Below are 19,955 nucleotides of genomic sequence, written 5' to 3'. Positions count from 1 at the left end.
GATCCTGAATTAATTTCCCCCATCTTACAGGTAAGAAACAAATTTCAAAGTAAGTAACCTGCCGATGGTCAGATAGTAAGTTACTAAATGTGGATTCAAACCAAGTCTGTCTGACTCCAGAGCTGATGTTTTTTTTTTACTAAATCTTGCTGCCCCCTTAACAGTGTTCAAAAATGTCATTTCTAGTATCCAGTTCTTTACCACAAACAGAATATCAGTTTTACCCATGATAAATATGCTCTATCAAATTCCTACCATAGTGTTTCATTTCATTTCATACCAGGAAATTCTTTGCATCCAAGCCATGGTATGTGTCAAATTTTCACTGTATATAATTTAAAGTTGGGGAATATAGGTATATCCAAATATACATTATATTATGATACACATCCTCATACGCATGCTACATATATATGTAAATTTTTAAATAATTTATTTATCTACTGGGCATTACCCTGTCAAAAGCATTACCATGATCAGAAACTGGCTTCCAACGGACAGGCAAAAGGAAAGCTTTAGCTTTGTGCAAGAATTTTTCATTTTGTAAAGAGGGATACAAAGGTCCTCTCAATTGATAATAAGATGATGTCTCTGAGAATAAATGGGTGGATGATGAATAAGTGTGAGAGAGACACCTGAAAAGATTTAGAAAATGTAGTCTCCATGTAATTTGATTTGATATTTTATGCATTATTCAGAATGAGAAACATGCCATAATACTGTCCTATGGCATTTGGAAACTTGAGGTTCTCCAAAAAAATGTCCTTTTCCAGAGTTAATAAAATATCCCTTTATTGCCGCAAACATAATTACCAACATAGGAAAGCCAAAATTTATCATTTGATATATCTGTTTTGCTAGCAAACTATATGTGTCTTCCTCCTGGTACTGTAATACAGTATAAACATTCCTCATTTATTTGGCATCTTCAACAAATGGACTCTTCCACACAAGTTAATTTTCTAGAGAAATGAAAATTATTCCATTTAGTGCCGTAATTTTTTAACCTATTTGTTGGATCGCTTATGTTCTGTATTACACTGCCTTCTTAAATTGAGAATAATGAGTTTGATTTAAGTTATCTTGGTGACACAGTATCATCAGTGTGAAGACCAATTATTAGATAATGATTCCCTCAGGAAATGTGAAGAGGTTTTGCCCCTATGTTAAGTGATCCTAGTGTGCTTTGCTTTCTAAACCGCTGCGTCTGTTTTCTGTAGTCTGTCTCTGTCCTCTCTCATGGTCAGTTGCTACTACTTGCTGGTTGAAATGTGATTTGTTCTACTAGCCCTATTGTCCTCAAACTTCCTCCATCTAATTTACCAGTTTTAGTTTAATTGGTTGGGAAAGCATATCATCAAGCTTTTAAATTATATATGAAATCAGGGTGTGGGCCTGAAACATTTTCCTGAAAGTATACTACAGATTTTGGTGCATTAACCTTATTACATTACTGGTGTTCTTGGCTGTGTTCTAAATAGCTAAGTGAAGTTTGTTTTTAAAGTGAAATGTTTTTAACATTTTATTATTAAGGTATTACTGAACTATTCTGTATTATTCTCAGAAATTAATTATATTATTCTTGAAGAGTCTAAAAACACAAATGATGAAAATAACCACAAAACATTATTTTAACATCTATAGAAGATTTACTAAGTACCTATTCCACATCAGACAGTGGGCACCACAAAATTGGATAAAATGTGGGTTCTGTCCTCAGAAACCTTGCCATCTAATGAAATAAGAGATAAATACATCTCTGCAGAGTCTGTTAACTGATGGTAGAGAAGTAGAATCATGCATGAATTTAGAAGAATACACAACTTCTGGTGGAGACATGGGAAGGAAGATTTCCTGTAGAAGCTGAGATGAAATTTGAGAAGATGAGTCAGATTTTGACAAGGAAAGCCATACTAGGAACAGTGAAAGGCATGAGTGGAACCCCAGGATCCCAACGCTCAGGACACGTTTGTGGAGTTGCAAGTCGTGGATTTGACTGTAGAATAGGATATGTGAATGGGAACATGAGAAAAAATGGTAGATTGAGGCATGAAATGTCAGGATAAAAATTTGGACTTTGTTAAACAGTAGTGAATATTTGAAGGGTTTTGAGGTGGGAGATCTATGTAAGCAAGCTGAGTTATAAGATTATCGCTTATTCAATCAACATATATGTATTGAGTGCCAACTACTTGCCTGCACTATGCTGGAGATAAAATGAGTAAAAGCAGACGTGGTCCTCGCCCTCATGGTATTTAGAGGTAGAAAGATGTTAATCAGATAATCACAGTTGTATAAAATTGTGAGTAACACAGGGCTGTGGAGTGTTACACGGTCCTTTGTGAGCTTGTAATATGGAGCCTTACCTCCTAAAGGTCAGGGAAGGATTCCTTGAGGAAGTAGATTTTAACATGAGAGTTGCAAAATGAGCGAAGTTAACCAGATTAAAAGCAACAGGGAAAAGCTATACAGACAAACGTAATAGCTCATGCAAAACTCCTGCAGTTGAAGGAAAAATGGTGAGTACAAAAACCTGTACCGAAGAGTGGTGGAAGGAATGGAAATGGAAAGGAAGAGCTAAGTTCAGAGACCACTGAGAGATTTTCGTTTCAGGTGGTCCGATGAAATGAGTAACCACTTAATCTAAAGTCTCTAAGAATACTTTGCTGATTTTCATTGTACCTTTCATAATATCAAGGTATTAGATTTTCTTCTTCAGACTTTTCTCACAACTGTTTCTTTTAATTTTTTTGTTCTTGTTTCTACCTAGCCTTAGGAAACACAAGGTAAAAAGTTTTGGTAAAGATCCTTGAGATCCACTGGTGTCTGCTGCTGTATTTTAAGTAAAGGTAATTCACCCATCAGGCATTTTAAGAGGAAGCGGTAATAACATTATTCTTTTGATATATAGGGTTGGATGTGTCCAGAGCCTGCATCAGAAAGGGAGGACTTGGTATATTTTGAACATAAGTCATTTTCTAAATTGTGCAAGGAGCATGATGGAGAATGTACTGGCGAAGAGGAAAGCAGTGCACATGCACTAGATCGGAAGAGTGACAACCCCCTAGATATAGCTGTAACCAGGCTGGCTGATTTGGAGCGGAACATTGAAAGAAGGTATCTGAAGAGCCCCTTAAGTACCACCATTCAGATCAAACTGGATAATGTGGGCACAGTTACTGTCCCTGCTCCTGCACCATCCATTAGTGGTGATGGTGACGGGTAGGTTATTGAGATTAACTTGAAAAATTATTGTGCTTCTTTGCTAATTGGAGCCTATTTTCTATTGCCTGTTATCTATGTATCTTCTTGTATGTCTGTGATCCACGTGGATCATGCTATTTGCATGGTGCTTTGTAAAAACATTTTTTTTTTTTTTTGTTATGTGTGTTGATAATCCTGCAAAGTGATCTTACATTTACCTGGTCGTGACTAAGCTTTGAGGCACGTAGCCACAGTCTGTGCACTACATCAAATTTAGTTGCTTAAATCTTATACTTATTGGCTGTTACATGTTTTTGTCATTGCTTGGCTTTCAGTGTGATGATTGTTTCACATTCAGTAACCATAAATGTGGACATGACCTACTTAATTTTTCTATATTTCAATGCAGAATTGAAGAGGATATTGCTCCAGGGCTCAGGGTATGGAGAAGGGCATTATCAGAAGCTCGCAGTGCTGCACAGGTAGCTCTGTGCGTTCAGCAGTTACAGAAATCAATAGCATGGGAAAAATCAATTATGAAAGTTGTAAGTGTTTTTATTTAAGAAATACTATAACTGATTTATTTTGTCCTGCTTCCTTTTCCAACCTCCAGATCTTTCTTAATTATACATTACTTATTGTCAAAATAATGTATGCTGTACTTGAGAGTTGGCTTAATTCTTAAATACTTATAGTTTGATACTTTTCTCCTTATTATGAGCTTTTTGAAGGAACTTACCAAATGTCATCTTTTGTTTTTTAAATCTTGTTTTTCTCTCCTTTGAATATTATATATAACTCTGACTGAAGTTGCTTCTACATTCTGTCAACATAATAGTAGTTAATCTAAATATTTTGAAGGTCTTTCAATCTTGTAAGCATTCCAGTTGCTAACATTACCTGCTACATACATTCAGTGCATTCTTAAAATGTCTTAGTATTTCTATCAATTTTCTTTTTTTAATGCTGAAATACTTAGATAAGCAAATACAAAATAAGCAGATAGCTCTTCCTTTATGCACTGATGTCATGTACTTGGATATAGTTGACATGAAGAGATCTTTTAGTCTTTTCTCTAACAATTAAAACTGTTTTTTCACCCTCTGTTCAAGCCCAGTTTGTTACCATGTAGTAGCCTCTACTTTGTATGAGGCAACAAATGCTATATGTTCAAAATAAAAGCTCTATTTCAGAGAGAGATTTTATTCATTCTGTACAAATAAATTTGAACTCTTCTATGGTTTTTTTCACTTCTTTCTAAAATGTCCATGGAGTAATGAATCTGCACTTTCACAATATGCTTAAATTTAGGCCTTTCCCTATACAGATTAGAATTTACCATAAGTTTTAAGGCATTGTTCAGGTCATCTGGTAGCTTTTTTTTACCAGGTAAAAATAATTTTTCTTCTAAGAAGTTTTATTAAAACCAGTTTTAATGTCACCTTGACAAAGACAGATATATTTGGTGAAATCTAGGCTATAATAATAAAAAAAAATTGAATTCCTGTATCAAAATTAATTTGTACAATTATTTTTCTCATCTACACCAAAATAATGATCACAATATGGTCAGTTTTGTTATAACCTATACACAGAAACCCAAAACTTGTACCAAAATCTGCCTTTATATTAGTAAAATTACTTTCCACAATCTAAAGCTTTATTTCAGTTTTTCAAATTCCTTTTCCATGTTATTAATACATTAAGATACATTTATTATTATTTAACTTCATCTTTCATAATTTTCATTTCTTTTTTAATGTTTAATAATACATTGTTTGCTAGAAAACTATTTTGAAAAGAAGGCAGAGTTTCCTATTCAAAGATTAATGAACACTTTGTAAACTTTAATTAGTATTGTAACAGTACCTATAATCTCATAATAAATCCTAACATAATGTTAAAGTGTTCAATATCTTTAGAAATACCCTCTTTGCCAGAGACCAAGATTACTAGGAAAGGATCTGCCATAATTTACCTCCAGATAATTCTCCGTCCACAGTATGCTTTCTATTGTTAATGTTAAACAGTAGGCAACATCCACAATTTTTTTTTACTGTGGTAGCAAAGGAGTTAAAACCAAATATTACTACATTTGCTCTAACATATTGTGAGCTATTACTGTGATTTTTCAAAAATGTTATGAGCTTGATACCTGTCACCCTTTCTTAATAATTATCAGGAAGTAATTTTGTTTTTAAATCAGAAATGTGGGATGTAAGACAGACTTTAGTATTTTTAGCTATCTGTTGTAGAAAACAGTGAGAATTTAAAGTTCATGAATCTGATTTTTAAATTTTATTGTTACAGGGATTTAAATATAACCTTCCAAATGTTATTTCTCAATGGATATTTTTATAATAGAAGTTTTAAAGAAATAACTCAAATTTGGAGAAATAACACCATACTAAGATATTTAGTGATATGGTTATTAGGAAAGGTCATAAAATAAATATTTACTGTTGGAATATTAAACTCCATGAGCTTTTGCTCATAGAACACATGCCAATTTTAGTATTACATGTATATAATATGTATCTGATAGATATTCGTTAAGATGAATAGTGTGTATCTGCCATTTTGATAAGATTCTTACACTTAATAAGATTCTTACATTGGTGTACATATTGAGTTATGAAAGACTATTTTAGACTTCCCCAGGTTAAGGTTTAATGTTTTATTGAAAATTAAACAAATTAAGTGTGAACAGTTAGGCTATTTTGTTTTAAAGAGTGTATAGATACATAACTTAAAATTAGTATAAATGATTTACAATTTAAATGTTTTAATTATTTTAATTGAAATATAGTTGATGTACAATATTATGTTAGTAATGTTTTCATTTTTTAAAATATTGATTACAGTACATTTTCTACTATGACTGGAAATAAAAGTTAAATGTCAAAATATAATGTTAGTACTTACCATTTTTTAAAGCCTTCTTAAAAGTTTTTACCTGTCTAATCTTCCTTCTTTGCCTTTGTGATACTTGTTATACAGAATATGCGTGCATGGGAAAAATTTTTTTCTCTTTACAGATTTTAAAGTTCTTAATGATGTTAGAAATTTTTCAATGGAGAAGAAATAATTTTATTTTTAGTCCTAGAAAGTAAACCATGACCTCTGAATTCTTTGAGTTAATTTATTATATCAATTGTTTTTTCCCCTTAGAAATTTTATTTTGTAGGATCCGTTCTCTACACTGGTGACACGTGTTTGATTTGGGTTGATTTCCACGGTTTCCTGGTTTAGACATATTTTTTAATCAATCACAAAAGATAGAGGGACTATTTAGTCAAAATATAGGGACATATTATTATTTACAATTCTGATACTAATACAAGTTTCCTAATTTTGATCTTAAAAAATTACTCTAACTCTTACTTATTTCTTTCTCAGGATGTCATGAGGATGCTAAGATAAGCAAAAGATGAAATATATTAAAAAATTAAAACACCATGTATTAAAGCTATTCATTGCTTTATGTGCTCTAATGTCATGTTAATTATTTCATATGTTACTGTGTACATGCTTCTGAAGTGTGTGCAGGCATTCAGCCTCTAGCTTTGTTCTTTGCAGTGTACCTGAAATGTGCATTTACCCCAATTGAACTGCTCACCCCGTCATGTGGTCCATATCTGTGTAACGAGAGATACATAGATGTGTATGGCTACTGTATATTTGTTAGCAAGCGGAATGTTCATTACTAATATAAATTAGGAATTACAGTGTATTTAATATCCCAATAACTATTATTCATAGCAGAGTGTTAATTTTAAATGATTTTTCATGTATTATAGTACTGCCAGATCTGTCGAAAGGGAGACAATGAAGAACTGCTCCTACTTTGTGATGGCTGTGACAAAGGCTGTCACACATACTGCCATAGACCCAAGATTACAACCATACCAGATGGGGACTGGTTTTGTCCAGCTTGTATTGCCAAAGTAAGACTGATCTAAAACTAATTTTTTTAATTGAAGTATAGTTGATTTACAATACTGTGTTAGTACCAGGCATACAACAAAATGATGCAGTTATATGAATTTTTTCAGATTACTTTCCTTATAGGTTTTTTACAAGATACTGAATATAGTTCCCTGTACTATACAATAAGGCCTTGTTGCTTATCTGTTTTGCATATAGTAGTGTGTATCTGTTAATCCCATTCCCCACCTCTTTCCTCTTTGGTAACCATAAGTTTGTTTTCTGTGTCTGTGAGTCTGTTTCTATTTTGTATATAGATTCATTTGTATTATTTTTAGGATGCGCATATAAATGATATTATTTAATATTTGTCTTTCTTTGTCAGATTTACTTCACTTAGTATGATATCCTCTAGGTCTATCCATGTTGTTGCAAATGGCAGTATTTCATTCTTTTTTTATGGCTGAGTAATAGTCCATTGTGCCTATATACCACATCTTCTTAAACCAATCATCTGTTGATGGGCACCTGGGTCCTTGCTATTGTTAATAGTGCTCCTATGAACATTGGGGTGCATGTATCTTTTTGAATTAAGAGTTTTCAACTTTTCCATATATGTGGCCAGGAGTGAGATTGCTGGATCACATAATAGCTCTATTTTTAATCTTTTAAGGAACATTCATTCTGTTTTCCATAGTGGCTACACCAATTTACATTCTCACCAACAGTGTAGGAGGGTTCCCTTTTTTCCACACTCTCTCCAGCATTCATTATGTGTAGATTTTTTGATGATATCCATTCTGACTGGTGTGAGAATTGTAATTTTGATTTGCATTTCTTTAATAATTAGCAATGTTGAGGATCTTGTCATGTGTCTCTTGGCCATCTGGATGTCTTCTTTGGAGAAATGTCTATTTATTTAGAACTTCTGCCCATGTTTTGATTGGGTTGTTTGTTTTTTTGATATTGAGTTGTGTGAGCTGTTTGTATATTTTGGATAGTAACCCCTTGTCAGTTGCATTGTTTGCAAATATGTCTTCCTATTCCATAGGTTCTTTTCATTTTATTGATGGTTTTCCTTGCTGTGCAAAAGCTTTTTAGTTTGATTAAGTCCCATTTGTTTATTTTTGCTTTTATTTCCTTTGCTCTGGGAGACTGATCTAAGAAAATAATGCTATGATTTATGTTCAAGAACATTTTGCCCATGTTCTCTTCTAGTAGTTTTGTGGTATTACATCTTTTATTTAGGCCTTTAAACCATTTTGAGTTTATTTTTTTATATGGTGTGAAGGAGTGTTCTAATTTCATTGTTTCACATGTAGCTATTCAACACTACTTGCTGAAGAAACTCTCTTTTCTACATTGTATATTTTTTGCCTCCTTTGTTGTTGACTAATTGATCACAGGTGTGGGGGTTTACTTCTGGTTACTCTGTTATGTTCCATTGATCTATGTGTTTATTTTTGTTAAAATACCATGCTGCTTTGATTACTGTAGCTTTATAGTATTTTCTGAAGTCTGGAGTATGCCTCCAGCTTAGTTCTTTTTCCTCAGTATTGCTTTGGTAATTCTGGGTCTTAAGAGGTTCTATATAAATTTTAGTATTATTTTAGTAGTAGTAGTATTTAAAACTTTTTAATTGCCAGATTAAAATGAAAAGTCTCATGGAAATTTTTTGAGATATAATTCATATACCATAAGATTCTTCTTAAAGTGTACAATTCAGTGGTTTTTTGATATGTCCACAAAGTTGTATAACCATCACCACTGGCAATTTTCAGAACATCTTCATGGGTCCAAAAAAGTTTCCTTATCCCCAGTAGCATTCACTCCCCATTTCCCATCTCCTCTCTCAGCCTTTGGCAACTGTTGATCTCCTTCCTATCTTTATGGACTTGCCTATTCTGGTCATAACATATATCAAATCATACAATATGTTTCCTTTTATATCTTTGAATCATGCAGTATGTGCCCTTTTCCTTTCACTTAGCACAGTATTTTCAAGGTTCATCTATGCTCTAGTGCTTCATCTTTAAAGTCAAATGATATTCCCATTATATGGACAGACTACATTTTGTTTATCTGTTCAGTTGATAGGCATTTGGATTGTCTCTACATTTTGGCTCTTATGAGTAATGCTGCTGTGAACAGTCATACGCAAGTTTTTGTATGAATATATGTTTTCACTTTTTTGGTTATATACCTAGGAGTAGAACTGCTAGGTCATATGGTAATAACTATATGTATTTTAAGTCACTTTCCAGTCACATTTAAAGTGGAAACCTGTGAACTCTCATACCAATTGATTAAGGAGAAGCCATAGGATAAAATAGAAAGAAATGAATTTTAGAGTTATAAAGTAAGGAGTAAGAAGTGTGAAAGGGTCAGAATGTACTGAAGGCCAGACTCTTTGTTAGATCTTTTCTATCTCAGTCACTCCCTTCCATGTTTAGTCTTGATCTAATCATTACCAGTAAATACCACCTCTTCATAAACTCAGTTCCAAACATCCATCTATCTACTGCCTTCTTTCTTTCCAGTTCAGTCCCTTTAGCACTCCAACTCCAGTAATTCTTTAATCTCACCAGGAACTTCAGTTCATTTATCTTAAGACCTTTTTCACTGTCCTCCTCCCACTTCATGTCCTCTCTTTCCTCCTATAATCATTGCATCTACCCTTAGCTCTTTTGCCCCTCTCTCACCTGGTAAACCCATCATTCTGGTTAATCCAACTCTCTGACTTCTCCAGCATCTAATTTGTATCTGAATGGGGTTGGAGAAAACACTCAGGCATTTAAATTCAAGGTGGAAAGGCGGCCTTTAATGATGTCTGATGATTTACTGTCATCTCTGTCCTCGTTCTCAGCTGATGATTTTACTCGCATTTCACTGTGAAAATGGATGCCATCAGAAGAAACTATCAAAAATCTACCTCGACATCTACCATCCTTCCTGTATCTGGGCTCACATACTCTACCATCCCTCCTGTTGCCATGGACTGCTTGTGCCCCTAACTAAGTCAGTTACCCTACTTGTACCTCTCACCTCCTTAGGAGAATGGCTCCAACAGTTCTGTCTTCTCCCGCATCATCATTTTCTCCTTCTCCACCAGATTTTTTCTCATCAGCCTACTAAGATGCTACTATTTCTCCCATCTTGTAAAAACTAAACAAAAAGCTTCTTCTGGCCTTACTCCTTCCTTGATCCATTTCCCCCATTTCTCTCCTTCCCTTTACAGAAAAACTCCTGGAAAGTTTTCTATTCTGATTCTCTCCAGTTTCTCTCCTCTGATTCACTCTTAAACTCACTCGAGTCATATTTTCACCTCCACAGGTTCTCCAGAATTGCTCTTATCATACCCACAAATGACCTCCACATTGCTCGATCCAGTGATCAGTGCTTAGAGTTCATCTAACCCATCAGTTACATTTGACAGAGTGGAACTTTCCCTCCTCCTAGAAATCCTGTTTTCACTTGGCTTCTAGGATACCATACTCCAGCTGGTTTTCATTCTGCCATTGCTCCTTTTTAGTCTCTTTTGCTTGTTTTTCTCACCTCCCACATTTATAAACATTGGAAGCTTTCTTAGCTTCAGGGTTGTATCTGTAAAATAGAATAGTATTCTCTTTGCTGGGATTTTTGAGAATCAAATCTGGTCATGTGTTTGAAAGTTTTTATAACTTTAAAGTTCTGTGATATGTTTATAGAAATACTTTATTATATTTTAGACTATATTTTACAGACTAGCAGAGTACCTACATGGCAGCATATTCACTAATAATTGCTTTTTTATTTCTCATTACTTCATCAGTTTTTCATAGTTTAATGTAATTTAATAATAATCTTCACTGGTTGTACATAAATTATCTTTTAGCTTTATACCTGTCAAGTTATAGAAAGTTTCTCTAATACTTTAAGAATTACTAAGAAATCAGTGTTTTAAGTCTTGGGGGTATCATCTGATAGGGTGTAGGAGGCTTTCTTTTGCCCTGTAAATTTACTTAAATTAGAATTCTGGCTGTCGTTTAAGGAATGGACTAGAAGATGTGAGATCTATTATCATCCAAGCCCTTCCATGTAAATGCAGCTTTATAAGCCTTTGCTTTTTTTGTTTTTTTAAATGTGGTAGATTAGATATTGTGTTTCTTATAAACATTTGATTTTGATATAAAAAGATTTTTAAAGTTAAGATTTTAAAAATATCTTTCTAGTAATTCAGTTATTTCCAAATATTTATACTACACATCTTGCTCTCAAATGACTATTTTTGCATACATCATTGTGACTATTTACTCTGTGTATATGTGTGTGTGTGCCTGCCAATAAATGTACATACACTATATATATAAAAGATATATACAAGATACACACACACACACACATATACACTCAATCTCACACACAGGATCACAGAATCAAAAAGACTTGTGTGTTTATATATCTACACATATTTATACACACTTATACACACACGGGCATGTGCACACACACACACACACACACACACACACACAAGAAATTTTAAATTCCAGTGCCTACAAAGGCCAGATAACACAAAAGAGTTGGGACTATGGCAAACAGGAAAGTCACATCATGCCTCCATTTAAATGTGACAGTCATCACTCAACTCCAGCCAGTTGTCACGAAGACATGTGGGCCCAAGTGTTTCAGGATCTACCAACATTTCAAGATTATGGATTTTTATGTATATGCTCCCAAATGTTAAATGTTGACAACAAATTCAGAATTTTTACAAGCATTATATGAGCCAAAAACAACACATTCTGTGGGCTGTTTACAGCCTGTGAGCCACGAGTTCACAACTTCTGATATATAAATAAACAAACGTAACAGAAATGGGCTCTTGTATGTGTAATCTGATATGTTCTGCTTAAGACATACTGAAGTTCCCTGTTTGAACTTGGCTCTTATAAGATTGAAAGGTTGGGGAAGCAGGGGATTCTCTGTCCAAGAATAAAGTAATGAGATAACAGAGTAACTGTATAAAAGCTTGCTTTTAAAAATATGTGTATGTGCAAGATCAAATGAGGTACACTGATAAACGTCATTTATGAAAAAAATAGAAAGGTTTTATTGTCTTTTTGAAACATCACAAAAGTCTTTTATTTCTGGAAAGTCTTTTATTTCATGAAATATTTCATGTTTTCTTGTGAGTATTAATGTGTTAGAAAATGACCCCAAATAGTATTTTAGTTCAAATAGCAACTAGAAATTTTGGCCTATTATTCATGAAGTTTTGTTCTTCTTCGGTGACACAATTATGCAGTCTAACTTAATTTAATCTTCATTAAATGGACTTTTTCCTCATTAATTAAGCATTCTCTTTTCCTGTTTTATGATTTCAGAGTGCTAAAAGCTCCGTGTAATATGGAAACTCAAAATAATCAGATTTTAGTAAATAAAAATTAATAAACTAAGTGGAGAAGAGACTTAGTAAAATATTGTAATTATTCCAGTTAGTGACAAGGAGTAGTGATTTTTGATACAGTATGGAGAAGGTGTTAGATTTATGGTTTGTCTTATTATTTTAGTCAATTAAAATGCCTCTTTAACTATACTTTTAACCTGCCAACAGAGAATCAAATAATTTTAATTGCTTGATTAAGAGTAATTAAAAAAATAATGCTAGAAGGGTTCATGAAATCCTCAAGGAAATTGATATGAAATATTCCAAAGAAATGCTTTTCAGCCAAATTCATTTCAAGAATGCAGCCAGCTTAAAATTACAGCTAGATTGATATCTGACTCTAAGTCTTAAGGCTAAGATTTCTTAATAGTCTGGGTAAGAGAGGAAATAATTTTCTAAAAGAGGATAAACACTATTCTTGAAAATTAAAACAAAAATCTTATGTTACCAGTGTCATTGCACTGATCTTCTTCTATGATCCATTTTATATATTATACTATTATAACATTTAACTCTCAAAATACAGATTTATTTCCCTATTTTTAAATTGGGGCCGGGAGAGAAGGGAGCTTATTGTTACACCAGTGTGCTACTTGCAAGTTGTAGCTGGATTACATAAGGCCACAATGAGATTTTTTTTTTTCCCCATGTAATTTTAGAGCTAGAATGACCTTACCAATTGTGTGGCTTATCTTTCTTATTTTACAGATGAGAAAATAGTGCCTCACAGATATTTTTATAAAAAGTTCCATAGCTAGTTACTGACAGAGCCACAGCTGGAATTCATATTCTTTGATTCCAGTGGAATCTTTTATACTGTTTCTTTATTGTTTTCCTCAAAACCAGGCTTTTTTTCCTCTTCCTTCACCTCTGCTTTGTTCACACCTGGTAACTACAAGTTTGTGGAACTCTATTCATATAGGAAATGCTTTTTTTTTTTTTCAATCTTGAAAAAATATCGATTTCTAGTAGATTTGATAACTTACAAAGGAGTTTTTCTCTATTTGACACTTCATGAGTTACTTCTCATGTTTTGGCCTAACTTTTTAATTATCTCTTCAACTTTCTTGTAAATAAGATCTATATTTTTGTTTATATTCACCTCTGTTCTTAATTATAGTGTGCTCCAAAATATACTACTTCTGTATCTTTAAACTCATTCAGTTAGTGACCTAGACTAAAGAAATAACTGCTGATAAGTTGTGTAGTACCAAAGATGGATTACCCCAAAAGCAGCATCTTCAAGTTTTAAGAATCCCTGAGATAAATTTTTCATTCTTTGTTAGATTTTTGCCTTATATTATGGGAGAACAAATTTATAGACCTCTCTGGAAAATAATAAAATTATCAACCTTCTAGATCAGAGATAATATTCTTTTTGTTTGTCCTCTCAAACTTTCATAATGTAAAGTAATAAAAGGTCTGTAGACAGTTATTTTTCTTATACGTCATCTCCTTTTTTTTTATAATTAAAGGCAAGTGGTCAAACTCTAAAAATCAAAAAACTTCATATCAAAGGAAAAAAGGCTGAGTCAAAAAAAGGCAAGAAAGTAACTTTAACAGGGGATACTGAAGATGAAGACTCTGCATCTACAAGCAGTTCACTAAAAAGAGGAATCAAAGACCTGAAAAAAAGGAAAATGGAGGAGAACACTTCTATTAACTTGTCAAAACAAGAAAGTTTTACTTCTGTTAAGAAACCTAAAAGAGATGACTCCAAGGACGTCGCTCTTTGCAGGTATTATATTAGTTTTCATGTACTATATATTTATAACATCCCATTTAATTTGTTCAGAAACTTTCTCCCTTACTAAAGGTGGCTTTTTGACAGTTTCTATAAATAGGAAATGTGGAGTCTATAGTACAAGTAAAGATATTCTTTTATCTTTTTAAACAAGTTAATTTACATTTTGTACTTGAAAGATTAAGAAAGCTAAATTTTTAATAAAAATGGATTATTCTCAAGCGCAGATACTGATTTCAAACATTCTTTTCTTTAGTATGATCCTTACTGAAATGGAAACTCACGAGGATGCATGGCCTTTTCTACTTCCTGTAAACTTGAAACTTGTTCCTGGTTATAAGAAAGTTATTAAAAAGCCTATGGACTTTTCCACAATTAGAGAGAAATTAAGTAGTGGACAGTAAGTAAATCATTTCAGTTCAGTATTTATTGAATGTTTGATACATTCTGGGTACTATTCTGGGTACTTTTCTACATTAATTAACAGCAAAGACATAGCCCTGCCTTTTGAGAGTGGGTGTGTATATTTGGATAGAGTGGTATAGTGTGTAAGACAAGTCAGTTAGAATTATTTAAATAACTAAAAAGCAATGTGATAAAGTTCTTTGATGTTGGAAGGGCACCAAACTAGCCTGGGAGGTAAGGAAAAGTACCAAGGAAGCCTCCCAAAGTAAGTAACATGTAGCCTAGAGCTTGCATTGTACATCAGTGGAATAGTGACACTATCTCATGTGGATTTAATAAAAATTAACTGTGATATCAGATTATTACAAGTAGAGATAGAAATCATTGGAAATTTTAAGTATTAAAAGCTTTATTGGGTGGGTGGATATTGCTCAAGTGCTAGAGCACATGGCTAGCATGCACAAGCTCCTGGGTTCAATCCCCAGTACCTCCTCTAAAAATAAGTAAATAAACCTAAGTACCCCCCAAAAATAAATAAATAAAATAAATTTTTTTAAAAAGCTTCATTGTGAGTTGTTAGAGAATACTAAAAATGCATTTATTAAATGTGGAAGAAAATTATTGTTTGCGCCTCTCAACTGTATTCTCTTTGTGATCCCATCCAAAGAGTAAAGTGACTTCTGGCCACAGTTAATGGTCTTTGTTAGATCACCTCAAACTTCTGCCAGAGAGTAGCAGCTGTTAGTGGCATTATGCTGGTTCTGGACACTGGACACTTGTTCTGGACATTTTGAAGCCACAGTAATGAGGCTGTTCACTTACAAAACAAGCCCACCCAAAGGCATTCCACATGTGAGTGGCCAGGAGCTGTGCATCTCCGTTCACCATTCTCCCTGCTCCTTTTGTCCCCACAAACTGGTTTAGTGTAATGTAACCTGTGCCCATCACTTCAAGCAAAATCATAAAAAAACATGGAGGAAGAAGGAACTTTACATTGAAAAAGACCTACAAAATATGTGTAATTACATTATTATTGTTATTATTATCATATTCTTCCTGGATATTCTTCTGGTGAAAATCATTGTGATCCATAATTTACATTCAGTTTATAGGAGTTGAGTAGAACTTAACTCATACTGGTCAGTGTCTGTCTTATATGTATCAAATGATTTACAAGATTGACCAAAGGACTAGTTTATTTCTCTGGAGGCTGAAATGTCAGTCTTTTACAGCATTATGTCTTTTCTGTTTTTTGGTTTTGTTTTGTTTTGTTAAATTTCCAAAGGGACCTGCCCAAATTCAGAAAACATTAAACCATTAAAACTATTGGCTCTAATATGATGCAAATAGCAAAAACACCTGTCTATGTATGAACTGGTTCTTTTGCTTTTTCTATCAAAATAATCAGATGTTTAGGTGGGTAGCACAAGGGACTTTACAAGCAGCATGACTAGGACAAAGACTTATGCAGAAGACCTTGCCAGTATTTAAGTTAATTCCTGACTTTAACTTCCATAATTCTTCAATTCCTAGATAGAAGATAAACTTCAACCTCAAAATAAACAAGCTTACACAGTAACACAAAATTCCCAAAAGATCTTCAAAATCAAAGCTGTTTTGAGAATGGGCCTGGTGAATGTAGGAGGTCACAACAGAGGCAGTTCTTTATAACCCTATTTGTGATGCCAGCTGTGTGGGGGTAAAATTCAGAGAATTCAGGCTCCTTGGACTACAAGTTGTTTTATTAAACCCAAGTTAATGAATTGGAACCAAAACTCCTGAACAAAATTTTTAAACTAAAAACGTAGAGAACAGAGAGGAGGAAGTGCCTACTTTAATGTCTTTCTGGGTTCCATCAGCTGTCCCTCCTTCCATAAAAGAAGGGCACAGATGTGGGTGTTGTACTTATTTCAGCTAGAATCTCACCTCGAATTCTCTCCTGGATTTGTCTCCCTAGCATTAATCATTAACCTTTTCTTGTAGTAAGAACAGTCTAAAGAAAGAAATATTTCTCAAAGTAACTTTAAAATATTTTATAAAAATTATTCCACACATGTTATATGATGGCATTTATGTGACGTGTCCAGAATAGGTAAATATAGAGAGACAGAAAGACAGATTGGCATTTGCCAAGGGCTGGGGACAAAGAGGAATGGAGGGGTAAGTGCTTAATAGATAAAGGGTTTCCTTTTGGGGTAAAGACAGTGTTTTGGAACTAGGTAGCACAATGTTGTAAGTGTGCTAAATGTCTTAATTATCTACCTTAAATGGTTAATTTGATATTATGTGAATTTCACCTTTATTTAAAAAATAATTCCCAGAAGAATAGGAAAATGGATGAGGTTACCTAGGGCTGACAACTCTGCGAGCTCATTTCAGATGAAGAAGTTTTATTTCTTTTACTATTGCACATATTAAAAAGAAAGAAGGGAAAAGACTGTACAAGGTATTTCATCAAAGAAGTAATTCCCTTTTGCCAGGTCTCAGAGCTTCAATGTGTGCTTCATAGGTGTTTCTCCTGAGTAAATTATTTTAGTATCCAACTTACCCTAAATTAGCATTAATTTAAATTTGAATTTCTGAAAGCCCGTTTCCAAAATGTATTGATTTGGCTTGAGTTGGCTGGAAATGCAGCACTCCTTTCTTACTAACATAGGCCGATTTATGCACCTTTCACTTCTCTGTGTTCTTACACAGAAAGAGAACTGGGATTATCCCACCAAAAAGAGCACTGAGATCACAGTGCACCCACTGAGAGGCGGTTCCTCTTAATGTTATCTGAGGTAAAGAGGTAGCACATGCTTTTTTTTGCTTGTTTAGGATCATCATACTCCAGTGTTTGAGCAAAAGAGCAAATCTGAAGAGAGAAGAAGAGAAATGGGAAATGGGAAAGGTTTAACACACAGTGGCCTATCCTGAGATGTGTGTAGCAACTACAGGGCAAGTGCGATGTTTACAGTGCATAGGAAACATTTGAATAACTCCTCCTGCAGCTAAATTTGTTTGAATGTGATTAATAGGGTACTACACATGATACAGCTGGTCAGAGGAGTTAATACAGTAATCAAGTTGGGCGAGACCTGTAACAGAATTGTGATGCAGGTCAATCAGGGAATTGGATGTAAGGAAAATGCTAGTTAGTTAAAAAAATATATATCTTGATCTTAAGAGAAATCTGTTTTCCATTTAACCTGTCTTGAAATTCTGTATGCTCAGAACACATGCAATGTTTAAATGTCTCATTTATAAGAGGATATAATATGTTTTGTATCCATTTAAATGCATCTTACTCTTATCTTACTCTTTTTCTTTTCCCTTTCAGTTTTACATTTTATTTTATCTTTTATTACTTCTTCATTTGTTTGCAAAATGAAACTACCCTACAAAAGCAGCCTCTAATCATGTGTTTTCTTCCAGGTATCCGAACCTTGAAACTTTTGCTCTAGATGTCAGACTTGTTTTTGACAACTGTGAAACATTTAATGAAGATGATTCTGATATAGGCAGAGCTGGCCATAGTATGAGGAAGTATTTTGAAAAAAAGTGGACAGATACTTTCAAAGTGAGCTGAAGTTACAATAATCTCTCTCTTTTTCCTTTTAAACAAGGACAAATGAGACCAGCAATGTGAACTGTATTTACATGAATGTGCAAGGCACATGCATAGTGACTTTTTTTTTCCTTAAAATAAGTATCACGAAAAGAGAAGAGTATCAGAAGAATGATACCATTTTTTAAAGGCTTCACTCCTACAACAACCAAGGCCCTTGGTTATTGGTTTGTGTGATTTATCAGCTAATTTAGGTAGAACAGGGAAGCACACCCAAAGAATTTTCAAAGGAAAGGGTGTTATAGTGCAATAGCAATTAAAATATATCAAATCGCACTGAATATTCAACACCAGAGCTCTAATGTGGGAAATGGTTCTCCTTTCCCTCTCAATAAATATCTATTTTTCATTTTTTTACTTTGTAGTTTATTTTTTAGTGAATGTATTTAATTTTATGAATTATTTATGATTAAACCACATCCAGAATCTTCGTTTTCTGTGAAAAGGAAGAACTAGAAAATTGCTTTAAATCTTGAAAATACAACAAGGAATGTTTTAAAATGTAAAACAAAGCCAAGTTAAACTGTTTACACTGATGTGCTATAAAAGCACCAAAAATAAACTTTACTGTAGAGTTACAAGTACATTTATATAAATATATATATGTTGCTGCATCACTTGTGTAGTTAAATTGTATTTCAAGACAGTGAAGAAAAATTGACATGTATATACTGTTCATTATTGTTTATATTAAGTTTTGTTTTAAATATGTATTATGTGTATATATTGTTTGCAGACATTATCGTTTATGCCTTAGAGGGATTGTAGCGTTTGATTTTAGTCCGAAGGTAATTACAGCTGTACAGCTTGTACAGTGATTATCCTCTACCAACACTGTGGCGTCTCCTTGATCTTGGTAGTGCCTGCCTTTGAAACAGGGTGTAGGGGATATTAGTTTTCCATTTTTCTATTTTGTTACATAATTTTAAGCCACCAGGGCCTAAATTAAAGTCTAATCATTTGTACCCATGTGGAAGAAAATTGTGACAATTTCCTACGCACACAGTATTTTTTCATAGAAACATTGCCCTCCCATTTGCCTTGCCTCAGAAATAAATTTAAAAGACATTTGTAACCACTGTGTTTTATCTACTGTGTGTTGTGGTGGCCTGTTGGAGGCAAATAGATCAGAATTTTTTTTGTACCTATGTAAGAGTACTTGAAGTTTTATTTAAAATAAAATGTTGTGGAAAAGGTAGCATTCTTTTTTTTAGGAGTGTTATTTTTCAATACTATGTGTGGCACGGATACAATAAAAGACTTTTACAAACTAATTTTTTAGTTTTTCTTAATGAACTTGGAATTTTTTTTTTCCAAAAAAAACCCAGTTGATTTAAATTTGCTTTTGACAGAATCATAAAGAAGGAGTAGCAGACTGTGGGTCAAAGAACACTGGGCTGGGTAGAGGAAGATGGTTTTAAGCAATGTGCCTTTCATGAGTCTCTGAACCTCTCTGGACCATGTTTGATTGTCTATTTCCCATTTTCAATATGAAGATACTAGAATACATTTTTTAAGGACTTGTCCTGATAGGTGACTCTGTTGGTAGACATACAACCCAGTTGCCAATAAGAAAAAATGATCATGTAAATGTGTCTAATAAGTCATGAGATGCACATTCAAGCATCCATGAAAAA

General features: G+C 33.5%; 1 protein-coding gene across 24 annotated transcripts in view; it reads left to right on the top strand.

Moving 5' to 3' along the window:
- Positions 1–19,592, top strand: part of BAZ2B (bromodomain adjacent to zinc finger domain 2B) — a 290,518-nt gene extending 270,926 nt beyond the window's left edge. For 19 of the 24 annotated variants that reach the window (XM_074363742.1, XM_074363741.1, XM_074363744.1 and 16 more), the window contains 6 exons: positions 2,912–3,222; positions 3,614–3,749; positions 7,005–7,151; positions 14,035–14,297; positions 14,560–14,703; positions 18,126–19,592. In XM_074363742.1, the coding sequence (XP_074219843.1) occupies positions 2,912–3,222; positions 3,614–3,749; positions 7,005–7,151; positions 14,035–14,297; positions 14,560–14,703; positions 18,126–18,279 (1,155 nt within the window). In that variant the 3' untranslated portion in view covers positions 18,280–19,592. Of the gene's footprint in view, positions 1–2,911; positions 3,223–3,613; positions 3,750–7,004; positions 7,152–14,034; positions 14,298–14,559; positions 14,704–18,125 lie in introns of those variants that run through there. The other 5 variants (XM_074363760.1, XM_074363759.1, XM_074363755.1 and 2 more) reach the window with 2 other exon arrangements.
- The last annotated feature ends 363 nt before the right edge of the window (positions 19,593–19,955 follow it).

The sequence above is a fragment of the Camelus bactrianus genome, chromosome 5 (assembly GCF_048773025.1).
Source record: "Camelus bactrianus isolate YW-2024 breed Bactrian camel chromosome 5, ASM4877302v1, whole genome shotgun sequence".
In the NCBI taxonomy this organism is placed as follows: domain Eukaryota; kingdom Metazoa; phylum Chordata; class Mammalia; order Artiodactyla; family Camelidae; genus Camelus; species Camelus bactrianus.
This window is presented reverse-complemented; position numbering and strand designations above follow the sequence as displayed.